The 14,530-nt window shown below is 42.1% G+C and overlaps 1 protein-coding gene across 2 annotated transcripts in view; it reads right to left on the minus strand.

Annotated features, from left to right (window-relative positions):
* The window catches only part of DNAI1 (dynein axonemal intermediate chain 1), a 142,330-nt gene that overhangs the window by 91,924 nt on the left and 35,876 nt on the right, over nt 1-14,530 (minus strand). For both annotated transcript variants that reach the window (XM_050328807.1, XM_050328805.1), the window contains one exon: nt 13,548-13,591. In XM_050328807.1, coding sequence (XP_050184764.1) covers nt 13,548-13,591 — 44 coding nt within the window. The remainder of the gene's footprint in view (nt 1-13,547; nt 13,592-14,530) is intronic.

Consider the following 14,530-nt stretch of genomic DNA (forward strand, 5'->3'; position numbering starts at 1 on the left):
GCTTCCTGTGCATCTGTTTCTGCCCCTCGCCTCATGTCCTGTTGCTCAGCACCACTGAGCAGAGCCTGGCTCTGTCCTCTGACACCTTCCCTTCACATACTTACAGACAAGGAGGTCCCCTCTCAATCATCTCTGCTCCGGTATGAACATGCCCAACTCTCTAAGCCTTTCCTCATCAGAAAGATGCTCCAGTCCCTTAATCCTCTTCGTGGATATTAAGGGACTCTGTTGGAGTCCTCTGCTGGACTTACTCCAGGAGCTCCATGTCTCTCTTGTGCTGAGGAATCCAGAACTGGACAGAGCACTCCAGATGTGACCAGGTGAGGTCAGGCCAAGTAGATGGGTAGGATCATCTCCTGTGACCTGCTGGCAATGCTCTTCCTAATGCATCCCAGGTCACCATTGCTTTCCTGGGCCCCCAGGGCACACTGCTGGCTCAGGGACAGCCTGTAGTCCACCAGGACCACCAGCTCCTTCTCTGCTGAGCTGCTTCTCAGCAGGTTGGCCCCCAGCCTCTGCATGGCCTTATTCCTCACCAAGTGCAGGACCTGCATGTGCCTTTGCTGAAATTCATATGGTTCTTCTCTGTCCCTCCCTCCACCCTATTTGGGTCCTTCTGAAGAGCTGCACAGTAGTCTGGAGTATTGGCCACTCCTCACAGCCTTGTGTCATCACCAAACTTGCTGAGAAGGCCTCTGGCCCTTCCTCCAAGTCAGTGATGAATAACATAAACAATACTGGGCCCAGTATCAAACCCTGGTGAACATAACTAGTGAAAGGCCTCCAACTCTACCCTGTGCTACTCATTATGACCCTCTGGGATCTCCTGTTCTCAATTCACCTCACTGTCCTCTCATGTAGCCCACACTTCCTGAATTTGCCTATGAGGATGTTGCAAGAGAGAATGTCAAAAGCCTTGCTGAAGTTAAGGTACACAATATCCACTGCTCTCCCCTCATCCATCCAGGTAGCTGTTTCATCATAGAAAGCAATCAGGGCAGTTAAGCATGATGACCCTTTCATGAATCCATGCTGACTTCTGACCATCCTCTTGTCATCCATGTGGATAGAGATGGCCTCCAGAATGAGGCACTCGTTCACCTTTCTGGGAACTAAGGTCAGGCTGAACAGCCAATAGTTCCCTGGGTCCTCTGTCTTGCCCTTTCTGAAAACTGGGATGACACTTGCTTTCTTCCAGTCCTCAGGTACCTCTCCTGATTGCTGCAAGCTTTCAAAGATGATCATGAGCAGCCTCACTATGGTGTCTGCCAGTTTCCTCAGCAGTTTTGGATGCATCCTTTCAGGGCCCATGGGCTTGTGGATGTCAACTTTGCTTAGGCGTTCTCTGCCCCAATCCTCCTTGACCAAAGAAATACTCCTTTACCCTGGTCTTCTGGGTCAGAGATGCCTGAGGGCTGGTCTTGTCAGTGAAGAGCAGTGCAAAGTGAGCGCTCAGTAATTTTCCTTTCCCTGCATCCTCTCTTACCGGGGTCCCCCACTTCTTTAGTAATGAGCCCACATTATCCTTTGTTTTACTTCTGTTATTGATGTCCAAGAAAAAGATTTTTTCTTGTCTTTGACATCTTTGGCTAGATTTATTTCCAGATGGTCCTTGGCCTTCCTTGTCTCATTTCTACTCACTCTGATAACATCTCTATATTCATTCCAAGTGGCCTGACCCTGCTTCCATCTCCTGTATGTTTCCTGCTTACACTGGAGTAATGACAGGAGTCTTGAGTAATGACAGGTCTCTTTGCCCCCTTTGCCTGATTTCTTGCTCATTGGGACGCATTGTTCTTAAGCCTGGAAGAAGCAATCCCTGAATACCAACCAACTCTCTCAGAACCCTCTTCCCTGAAGAGCCAATTTCCATGGGATTCTTCAAAGAAGATCCCTGAAATCCCTGTCTTTTACTCCGAGGGAACTGCTTGCCAAAGTACAGCCTCCACACAGGGATTCACCACTGAAGTACCTCCTTAGCTTGAAAGACTCTGAATGCAACTGAAAAATTACAATCACCCAATTGTATCTAAGCCTGAAACAGTAAATTTTTGAAAAAACATAACAGAATTCTGTACAAATTAGTTGTAGGATCATTGTGTTGTTCAACAGCAACACTTCACTACTGAGGCTGCATTCCTGTAGTCATGACGGATTAACAATAGCTCTATCTTCTTAACAAGGATTTAAAAACTTTTGAGCTTTAATAGCTGATTAACCACAGGAAAGTATGCATTAGCTAATAAATAAGCCTTACAGAGTCAGTGGTATTCCTTATCTGTGTGGCTGATTTCACAACCACATCAGCCACATCTCAGAAGCAGAGGAAGTGGAAAAACATTGCAAGGTCACTGAATCCAGAGCCATTCCCTAGGACGCAACCACAGCAAATCCATAGCATACCAAATTCTCCCTTAAACTAATACACATGCCTGCACAAGCCTTACACAGCTCTTGTTCCTCCAGGCATTCATCATCTGATATACTTTTGGAGCACTATGAAGGCCAAAAAAATCAATTCATTTAGTCTTCCTTTGCATGGACAATCTGGAATACCTCTGAAGAAAGCGACATATAAATCTGGACTATTGTAAGGCAAAAGGAATTTTAAAAACACCTATCCTTTATGAATCTACCCATGTTACTGAACCTCATCCTCAAATCCTATTGCAAAAAGAGTTAAATCAAGGCTGGATTGCTACTATTATCTCTCAGATAGAAGTCAAAGGACTCAGATTAGGAAATCTGCTTTGTACCCCATATCAAGGTTTTAACTATGAAACATAAAGCAAAGAGATGAAAACCAAGCCCTTTAAAGTATAAGGTAAAATGCAAAAATAATTAAATATCTGGCATGAGTAAGCACACTTCAGCTATGTAATGTTGTCTTCTGTTTTATCGAGATTTTACTTTGCTATTTATCTACCTAAACATTGGGTAACTGGGGAAACAGGACGTGTGTCAGGGTTGGTTTCAGTAATCTCTGGCTGCTCCCTAAACGATGGGGAGCTGAAATTCCAGCACAATAACACAACCAGTGGTACAGGGGTTCAGGGGGCAGCCAGGCATCGTCCCACTGCTCTTGAGAAGAGATGCTGGTGAAGATGGTCAGGGCCATCAGAGCCTAAGGGGTTGGCAAATTTTTTGCTACTTAGACTAGAGTGTGAGAAGTAGAGTTGATTTCAGGAATCTTTGTTATGGAAAAGTCAAGCTATGCTGACAGTGTAACTGTAGCATTTGGAAGGAACGCAAAATACAAAACCAAACAGTGTTTACCTTATAGAACACAGGCATAAGAACATCTGTATGTCAGGAAATGAGACTTTAAAAAAAAGCAAAAAATTTATGCTTTTAAGAATGTGTAGAGCTATTTTGCCTGTCCTCAATATCTGTTAACCATCTTCTCTTGCTAAGTCAAGAGGTCTCTCAGCAAGGACCAGCTAGAAAGTCTTTTAGAAGATTTTCATCACTAGACCATTGTCTTGACATTGATGACAAAGCGACTTAACCTACCTATCCTTGGTTTCTGTTGTGTAAATGCTAAAAAGAGAATTCCCACAGTCACTTAAATGTAGCTATTTCCAGGGACAAAGCTGAGAAAGGGAAGGTGTCAGACTAGTTTTATCGAAGAGGTAAGACTATGGCATAGAAATGTTTAGTCTCCTGAGGACAAGAGTGTACTAATCAAACCAACTGGTCTACACAGAGAGGTAAGTGCGTGGAATTTAATGGCCTGCAATGCACTGGAGACACAACAGGATGGCTGAGCAGTTCTTTTGATCGCCAGGATCTAGAAAACTGTTAATACTTTTTTTTTTGCCCCAAACAAATCAACAGAGCTCTTTACTATTTCATGCTTAAAAAAATGCTACCGCAAAACATGCTGTTGTGAGTTGATGGAAAATTACATGAATTAAAAGGTTAAGCCTAGGAAAAACTAGGCAAAGCTTACAGAATTTATACTGAAAATTAGTAATTAAGTCTCCAACTGAAATTAATCTTTCTTATGATTCACTTAATTTATTACACTTATTAGGTTATATTTACTAGCAGAGTTGACAGTATAATAGGTCCTGTCAGTTTTACACTCCCTGTATATGTGGTAAGAGATATTTGGTATCTGGAAAACAGATTTTAAAGTGTGATTTTCAGGGTAATTATGTTTAATTGACCACAATGAGTTATCTCAATATACCGGATGTATGATGGCTTAAATTTCTAACACTGATTCCACTAGGGAGGTTTTTCAAAGACTGTCAGACCATGGAGGAGGATATGGATGTTTTGCAAATGAACTTTAGAGCCTCCAACATGAGACAGGGCAGAAAGAAGCCCTAAAAATGTTAGAAGAATAAATAAATCATAAGAATGTAAAATATCAAACCCACAAGAATTTTCTACATTAAATCATGCTTTAAATGGAGAAATCATGTTTGCAACCAACCGACACTTAAGAAACAAATATTGTATCTTTAAAATTTCCACATTTTAAAATTTCCAGAAGGTGGGAATTTACCACATGCCAAAATTAATTGCTCTCAATTGCCCATCTGCTATTAAAAGCGACACATTGTCTGGCCTGATTCATTTAGCTCCAGCTTTTCTTTGATCTTGTTACATCATTTGTCTGGCAGATTAAAGATCCCTTTGTTACATGATCTGCTTTCCCAGTAAAGGGAGTTAACAGACCACAATCCAAATACCTAATAAGCTTTTCTTTGACAAGTTGAACATACTGAATTCCTTAAATTTGCTTCCCAGGTCAGTCATCCTGCTCTTACATCGTTCTTTCATTCTTTTTTGAACTCTTCACAGTTTGTCACCCTTCCCCTTGGCACGTCACCAGTGATGATCATGCCTTTCCAGGGCAGTCATTTCAGCACTAAATTAAAAACTGCTTAAAAAAGTTCTCTTAGCCTCTCAGTTCCTTTGCAGCCCTCCTTCTCTACACAGCCAAGGAACTCTGATCCAATCCAGCAATTAGGTTTCTTTACAAGACTTTTTTTAAATCATTCCTCCCCCAAACGGGGTTTCCCCTTGTACAGCTGCACAACTTCAATTTCTTTTAAAATTCTTCTCTGTAACACAGAGTAACGCCTTCTACTCTGCTACAAAGGGATCTAAATTGCTCTTTGATCTGATTGTTCCATTTCTTGTCACCTCCCAGATATTTGCCTCATCAAAACATTTTATCAGAACTGATTTCATGGATATAATAATAGATTAGCATTAGACCTAGTTATTAATGACTTTTGATATGCTTGCCTCAGAGGAATCTGATTGCTACATTTTATTTCCTATTTTATTCCCCAGCAGCCTCTTTTAATTAATACAATGTAGTAATGGAAAATTCCTTACAGCTATTAAAAAAAACACATAGCACAAACAGCACTCAAATTAGTACAGAGCAAGCCCAAGTCCTCCAGGGTGTTCCTTTTTGATTGTGGGGATACTCTGTGCCCATACAAATGTTCTACAGCAATTCACAAATAAGACATATCCACTTTAGACTCTCCTCTGTGTTTATTCTGTTGATGCTTGTTTTCTGTATTGTAATATCCTCTTACAGTAATAGCTTAAATTTTAAAATATACTCAATTAAAATCACTGGCAAATAAGCAACCATTATGTTTTACGTCTGTGATTGTCATCTTTTTTTTTCTCAACATTATTTCAACACTGGTATTTTAGTATCACTAACTCTTGTACCAACTACCATTAATAACTGGCATCACCATCATTCACAAAAGGTGATAGTCTTTCAATCTGCAGTACAAATATCAAAATGTCAATAAAAAATACATTCACAGCTAAAAGGAAACAGTGAGCCACCACATTGGTACAATGCAATTCTCAAATCTCTTAACAAAACATGAGAGTGAGCTTCGTGGGCCTTTTACCATTAAAGATGTATTTAATTTAACCAACTTGCATGCTGGGCACATGACTCTGAATGGACATGGAGATATTTTCCCTAAGGTGGGATCTGTTACAGCATTTTAGTGCTTTATACAAATGTATGCCAAATAGCAAACTGAATCCAGACTGCAATTTGAATTTCTCTTTGAGGCGTGTGGGCCACATTAATCTCTATCAGCCTTTTGTAGTATTTGACCCAGAAAACTTCAATAGCTTCACTGTGGGCTCAGAAAAGGCTGGAACTTGCAACTGGACTTGGTCCAGCACACAGCCCATTACACAACTGGGGACCTGTCAGACCACTCCTCCCCGGAGCAATTCCCTCCCACGAACTGCATGTGCACATAACCTTATACAAGACAAGGAATTTCATCTAAACAATACAAAATACTTTTTCTCCATCTGACAAGGTCTTCAATCTCTATTCCCAATATAAAAATAAACTCATGTAGGTTAGAGAAAGATTAGCAGGGATTTCTGATCCCAGAAGTCTTCTCCGCCCGTTCTGGGAACATAATTTAAATACATCAACATCTCAGAAGAGACTTTCCATGATCTGGTTCAAAGATCTGAATTTGTTAGGCAGTATTCAATGCACTTAGGGCTTTTACTTAAAGCTCTTTGGTCACTCATCAGAAAATACCAAATTTAACAGCAGCTTGTTATATAAACCCATTCCAGACTATCTTCCTGCATCACAGCCTCAAAATCTACCACTGCAGAGAAGAAAATTACCCACAAACAAACATCTGGCACATTTTGTAATACTGAGTCTCCTTAAGCCTGCAGCCTATACTGTTAAATAAAAGTTTTTCAGCCTTTTAAGGTTCTCCTTCTCAAAAATACACTTCTGTTCTTGTTGCAAGGATTGCTTGTCATCCATAAGGGCTGTGCTGTCAACAGTGACAGGAATTATAGGGCTTGTAATCATCATTGGTGGACTAAGCTTAGACTTCAAACTTATGTTTTAAATAAAGTACTACCTTGCATGGAGATGGACTAATAAGTTTCTGAAATTATTTTCAGCTCTATTTTTTATGATTTTATAATGTATCTGTGAGTTTCAGAGAGCTGGGCTCCCTAAATATACTTCTGTACAAAATGTCCACCATACAGACAGATAATTACATCATGCAGTGAGTGAACAGCTGGCTGATGGGTTGCAGTGAATGGTGTCACTCAGGCTGGCAACCTGTGACTAATGGGGTTCTGCAGGGCTCCATCTTAGGCCCTGTGCTCTTTAATGTCTTCAAAAACAGCTTGGACACAGGACTGGAAGGTACACAAAATAAGTTTACCCATGATACTAAATTGGGAGAAGCTGATGTCTCCCCTGAAGGCAGAGAGGCCCCGCAGAGAGGCTTCGAAAAATAACAGGGCTGAGCAATCACCAACCACACGGAGTTTCACAAGGTCAAGTGCCATATTCTGCACCTGGGGCGGGGCAACCCCAGATGTTCATCCAGACTGGGGAATAAGACACTGGAAAGTAGTGCTGTGGAAAGAGACCTGGGAGTCCTGGTCAACAGCAAGTTGAATATGAGGCAGCAGTGCCCTGGTAGCCAGGAGGGCCAACCATGTCTGGGGGGGCACCAAGCAAAGCATCACCAGCCAGGTGAGGGAGGGGATTGTCCCGTTCTGCTCTGCACTGGGGCAGCCTCACCTGGAATATTGTGTGCAGTTTTGGGAACCACAATGTAAGAAACATATTGAGCTATTCAAGAGCATCCAAAGGAGGGTAATGAAGATGCTGAGGGGTCTAGAGAGGATGCTGTATGAGGATCGGCTGAGGGCACTTGGTTTGTTCAATCTGTAGGAGACTGAGGGGAGACCTCATTTTAGTCACAACTTCCTCATGATTCGAAGAGGAGGGGCAGGCACTGGTCTCTTCTCTGTGGTGACCAGTGAGAGGACCTGAGCTAATGGCCTGAAGTTGTGTCAGGGGGAGGTTTAGGCTGGATATTAGGAAAAGGTTCTTCCTCCAGAAGATGGTTGGGCATTGGAACAGGTTTCCCAGGGAGGTGGTCACAGCACCAAGACGGAGTTCAAGAAGCGCTTGGACAACATTCTCAGGCACGTGGTGTGATTTGTGATTGTTGGGGTGTCCAGTGAGGGCCAGGAGCTGGACTTCTATGATCCTTGTGGGTTGCTTCCAACTCAGGACATTCTCTGATTCTGTGATTCTAAATTGCTATTTCCATAATTTGACTGAGATCTCATAGAAAACTTCAAGTATTTATCTACATTTCAAGAGCAGCTAACAAGTAGTTAACATGAAATAATGATCACAGGCCTTATCTGTGTGCAATGAGATTCTTTCATTGTGAAGACCCCATCCTGTTGAGTTATCTCACTTTGGATCCCCAGTCCTAAGGAGAGGGTGAAAGTCTTGTCAAAACTGCCATCCCTCTTGTCAGGATGACTGATGAAATAACTGTGCTAACAAAAACATAAATATATTCATTCAGCATTCAAGATATTCATTCACCATTCAATTAAGTACATAATAAGAATTTATTTTAAAACTTAGACGCCATGGAATTAGCAGACCACATATTAGATGGACTTTTTTGCTGCCAGAGCCTAAACTTTGTCTGTTTAGAGTATTAGTGTGTGTGACCCCTTGGAAAAATGGTCTTGGAAGTAAAGGAGCAAATGAGAGCTGGGAGACATTTAAAGACACTTTTCTTAGGGCACAAGAGCTCTCAATTCTAATGTGCAAGAAGCTGAGCAGGGGAGGCAGGAGGCCAGTTTGGCTAAGTCAGGACCTCTTAGCCAAACTAAAACACAAAGCCAAAATACACAGGCAGTGGAGGCAGGGATAAACATTCTGGTGAGATTATAGGGAGATGGCCTGAAATTGTAAGGAGGGGATCGGGAAGGTCAAGGCACAGCTGGTGCTGAATTTGGCTAGGGATACAACAAATAGCAAGAAGGGTTCTTCGAGTACATAGGACAACAAAGGAAGATGAAAGAAGCTTGTAGCTCCCTGACAAGTAAAATGGGGGACCTGGCTACAACTGATTGAAAAAAACTGAGGTAATAAACAATTTTTTTGCTTTGATCATCACAAGCAAGTGTTCTAGCCATGCCAACCAATTCACAGAATCCAAAGACAGGTATTGGTAGAAGGAAATGCTGCCCATAATAGGAGAAGATCTGGTTTGAGACCATCTAAGAAGCCTGAAGGTGTGGAAGCCCACGGGACTTGAAGAGATGAATCCGTTCAGTACAAACTGAAGTGCAAGGCAGAATAGTTGTGCCACCATCAACATTTCTAATGTGTTTTTCTCCATTCCTTTAGCAGCAGAGTGCAGGCCACTGATCCAGACTGCACTTGAAAAGGGTGAGGCCCCAGGACATTTGCAGTACATTGAACACATAATTGTATGGGGCAACACAGTAGAGGAAGTTTTTGAGAAAGGAGAGAATTTATAATCCAGATGCCCCAGAAGGCTGGATTTGCCATAAAGCAAAGCAAGGTCAAAGGACATGCCCAGGAAATTCAGTTTTTATGCATAAAATGACAAGATGGGCATCATCAGATTTCCATTGGATGTGATCAACAAAATAGCAGCTATGTCCCCACTAACCAACACAGGCTTTCCCAGGTCCTGTGGGTTTTTGGAAGATGCAGAGTACAGCCAGATTGTGAGCCTCTCTATCATGTGACCCAGAAGAAGAATGATTCCAAGTGGGGTCCTGAACAACAACAAGTTTTTGAAAAAATCACACAGGAGATTGATCATGCAGCAGCCCTTGGGCCAGTCCGAACAAGATGTGAAAAGTATGCTCTACACCACAGCCAGGGAGAATGTTCCTTTGTGGAATCTCTGGCAAAAAGTACCTTGAGAGACTCGAGGATGGCCCCTGGTATTCTGGAGCAGGGAATACAAAGGAGGCCTATTAAACCCCAGTTGAAAAAGAGACATTGACAGCTTATGAAGGGGTTTGAGCTGCTTCAGAAGTGATTGGGAGCAAAGCACCTGCTCCTCCTGCCACGCCAACTACCAGTACTGGGCTGCAGGTTCAAAGGGAAAGTCCCTTCCACACATCAGGCCACTAGAAGTCATCACCAACTGGCCCCAAGGCAAAGATTTTGGACTATTATCATCATCAGAGGAGGAGAAGGTGACACCTGCTGAGGAGGACCCACCATATAACCAGTGGCCTGAAAACAGAAGGTGATATGCTTTCTTCACTGATGGTTCCTGCTGTATCACAGGGACATATTAAGAATGGAAAGGTGCTGTATGGAGTCCTGTGCGACAAGTCGCAGAAGCTACTGATGGACAAGTCAGTAGAGTGGATCAAGTCAGGTCTGGGCTGCTGCTCAGGTAGAGAAGTTGGCTGTAGAACTCCGTCATGTAGCTGCACACATACTCGAGTCAGATGACCTCTAAGGTTGCTTCCAACCCAAACCACTGTATGATTCTCTGATTCCTTACTTGTGTCTCTCAAATTCATATTTGGCAGATAAATATTTTGCTAGAAAACAAAGTATTTGGCCCAGTAGAAGTCTTTGGGGATTGAAACAGTCCGTATACAAACCTAAGTGGTGTAATATGGAGCTGATCTTAATTTTTATTAAATCTTTTGAGTGAGCAGTGGATTGGGAATTCACTACTAATTATTTTTTCCACTATTTGCTTTCTAGATAGAGGGAACTGAGCCTTCTTGTTGAAAAAGAGGGGGAGAAAAATGGCATATTTCCATATATATTCTCTCAGTCTCTGCAGGATGACTTTTCCCCTCTATGAGTGAGCTAGTTTAGTTACCAGTCATTTTTCTAATTCCAAATTGCCTGATTCTGCAAATGCATAGGAAGTACAGAGGTGAGCAGGAAGATGCAGTACTTTGCTGTAAAAGCCACTTGGCCCAGTTTCTCCTCTCCCTGTTCCCTCTGAAGCACCCTGAGGCTGTCCTGTTTGGGAATATCTTTATTGCAGTGACTGACTATCCATCAGCCTCACTCAGTGGAGGCTGAAAACAAACAACTATCCATGTTCATTGGGCAGTGCATTTGAGAAATGGGAAAATACAAGACTGCCCAGTAAGTAAACCCAGCCTCCCAGTATTTACCTGTCTTTGTGCTGTAGGACAGTGCAACAAGAGCTGTTCCACGATCTGTGTTCCACCACGACTCCTCAGCTTCAGGACCCCTATTAAGTGCCAGCTCATCTCTCTGAAAGCTCTGGTCTGGACATGACACCAATTTAGTTGGGTAACAAAGTTGTAGCAACCCTTACTTTGGATGCAGTAACACCAGTATAAGGACCCTGTGCCAGCATGGCTCATGCTGATGTTACACAAGAAAGCTAGAACGGTGTATGTATCTTTACATGGTTTACGTCTGTCTACATGAAGCACTATTTCAGACTGGGTATTAAGAAGAATTCAGTAGATACTTTTGCCAAATACCTCAGATTGCCAGTGCTTTGTGTGTGACTCTGTATCCTTCACACATCCCTGTGGGTGGCATCCATTAAACCCAAAGAAACTGTAGCATAAAATATATTTGCTATACAGACACTGCTTTTCCCTATTTAACTCATGTGCTGACAGTTGGAGCTGCACATAAAAAGCCAACTCTGAAGGTTGTCAGAGGCACACTTGCTTTTGGAACATGAACTGAGGTGATTGTGAAAGACCTGAGCTTGTATTCACAGTGCTCTCATCAGCAAGGCAGAACACAAGCCCAACACCCACCACAACCTCTTTGAACCCTGCACTGCAGGCTGTCAGTCTAGCCTGAAACCCAGCAATCTCATTTATGCAAAAACAAAAACAGAAAGACAGCTCCTCCTGATGGGAATAAAAATTAATTCCAGCCAAGCAGCATAAACCCTGAATTGCAAATTACAATGACAATGTTTCCTTGTTCAGAAGAGCCCGTCTCATGCCAAAGAAACACTGTTAGCATTAGAAACCCCATCCTAATAAATCACTGGTGAAAACTGCAGAAATAGAACACAAAAGAAAGGAAGAGGCTAGGGCCCTCTTTGTAAATAACTCGCCACTCTGGAGTGAAATTGACACACAGTAAATAAGGGACCTTTTGTTTCAAAAAGTATACTTTGGGCAGTTGGACAAATGTGTTACTTGTATCTTGGCAGTGCTCCCAAATGCCTGCTGCACAAAAGACTGGTGATGTAATTATGGCCACAGCAGACTCAAAGATATGCCAGCCCCTGTGTGACTCCATGACTTTTTCCTCTGGCCTGGATTTATCTCACCTCACCTGAGCTATCTGAAGGACAGACATCTAGGCTTGGTCCTCTGCCTAGGTCACTTATGGGGACAGATCAGACCTTTCAGAGTGCCACTTAGCTCCTCCCTTGAACATCAGGATGAATGCCCTCTGGATGTGCTGATCTCCCACTGCTGAGTACAGCACAGACTCAGCTTCTTAGTTGTTAGTTGGCTACAGCTGGCTGAGAGGAACTATGCCCTCTGTCCACCATAAAATGGAATAAGAAGTCTTCTGGATCTCTTGTTCACTTAGGTGGAAAGCCACTGACTATGTGTCTGCCTCCCTCTGCATTTATTGCCTTTGGCACAGTGGACCCTGGCAGAACTAACAAATAAGCACACATGACTGTCTTGCTTAGTGTAAGAAAGAACAGCTGCCTGAGCAGGTTAAAGAGAGAGAGGTTACCTTCCCTGGGCTTTGACCTCTTCTCTGGCACCTGGTTGGCAGGGCAGTGGGAAGGTACTGCCCATTTCCTACACTCTCTGAGCAAAGGCATGTGAGCACAAGAAGGGTTTGTTGTGCTGTACAAGGCAAGGGCTACCCTGGGAGCTTCTCACCATGCTTTCTTTTGCAAAAGCTGAGTCTGTTCTGCTCTTTACAGTAGATGCTGCCTGCTGACTTAGAGTGCCAGGCCAGTTTAGGCCTCTTGGCCAACTAACAGGAACATTTCCAGAGCTTAGATGGATTGAAAGTGAAGAGAAAAATGTAATTTTAAAAGGAAAATGAAATGTTGTAATATTGCAAGCAGAGCACAGTCCTTACTAGTATAAATGAAGACAACCCATCTGGTTCCACTGTCAGAGCACAGAGAAACACATAAGAATGAACACATATTTGGGACCATACCAAAGGTCTCTGCAGCCAAGAACCCTATAGGAAATAGTATTTGAGTAGTAACTGTATAAATACTGTGAGAACCTCAGCAAATACAGGTCTGTCCCCTTGTATGTACTCATAGCTTCCAGCAACTCACAGCTATCAACTTACTGAATCAGGTGATTTATCCTTCCAACAGCAAACTGTCCCTCCATGAATTTATCCAAACTCTTTTGAAACCATATGTATCTCTGTCCTCCAGATCACAAGGAAGGAAGAAGAGAAAAAATTTCTTTTTGTGCCATATTATCCTGCTTTAAATTTGTTTTAGTCCTCCAATAACTGCTGTCTATGCCTATGTATTTCTGAATGTTTATATCATGGAATGGAAAGGCCTAATCTCTGTATTGAGTTAAATCTCAATTTACTGCTTTGAAATGAGATGAGTTCTTGCTATGAGATGCAATCCATGCCCCAGAGGATTATCTGAATTGATCTTCTCAGTGCACTTTTTTAACATTTTAAATCTCTCAGTGATTCTTTTGCATTTATTACTTACAAGAGCCATACCCCACTGCAAATAGGTCCTTATACTTCGGATTCCTGTAATGAGAAGATAAATGTAAGATTGTATTTATGATTAACGATGTAGTTCCACAGAAATGCACAGTGTTTCACACATTAACTTCAGAGTCCTTTCTCACAGGACAACACACAGTTTGAGGGATTTACCCTTTGGCCATATGCACTAGTAAAGTTTGTGTAGAAATAATTCTTCCAGACTTAAGATGTATAAAAAAGCAGAACATCAGAAAACCAAGATGGTAGATGAAAAGGATAAAAAGGGCACAGACAGACATGATGTCAGTCTCTAGCACTTCTTGGTTTATCCATTTCTTGATCATGGAAACTTTACTTTTAAAATTAGGGCTCTGAGGATAGAAAAAAGGCAGGAATATGTTGGTTTCAATCCTTCAAGGGCAAGAACAAAGGTATTGCCAAATCAATAAACTCACTTTCCCTACCTGCCATTAAATAACGAGAGACGCTTCAAGATACAGCTATCAGTTCATGAATTCAAGATCATTCCCACAGATGAGGAAGGGAAATTCCCTTCTGACCCAGTTGGTTAACAGCGTATGTGCTGCAGCAAATGCTGACTATGAGCAATTAGGCATCTACTGTGTCTTCTGAAGTCCCTTTGCTTTAAAATCACCTTCCTTCTCTACAACCTCTACTGTGTGTGGACAGTTACTGTAGGTAGGTTTTCCATGGGATGAAGGTCAGAACTGTTGCAATCTGTGAGCTCACACAGCACAACCAGAGGGTAACAATCCTATGAAATGAATGTATGTGAAAACTACCTAATGAGTGTTTTCTCTGGCCTGCTATTATGAATTGATAAAATAAAACCTCTTTTTTTTTATAATTTATCTTTTTTCATTGGGCTAATACCTAGGCATCCTAATGCTTTTGCTCTTTCCACTAAATGCACCACCACTGCTAAAAATGAGAGAATAAAAATTAAATTAGAAAAGCTTA

Source organism: Myiozetetes cayanensis, unplaced genomic scaffold, assembly GCF_022539395.1.
Source record: "Myiozetetes cayanensis isolate MyiCay16 unplaced genomic scaffold, myiCay2020 scf4, whole genome shotgun sequence".
In the NCBI taxonomy this organism is placed as follows: domain Eukaryota; kingdom Metazoa; phylum Chordata; class Aves; order Passeriformes; family Tyrannidae; genus Myiozetetes; species Myiozetetes cayanensis.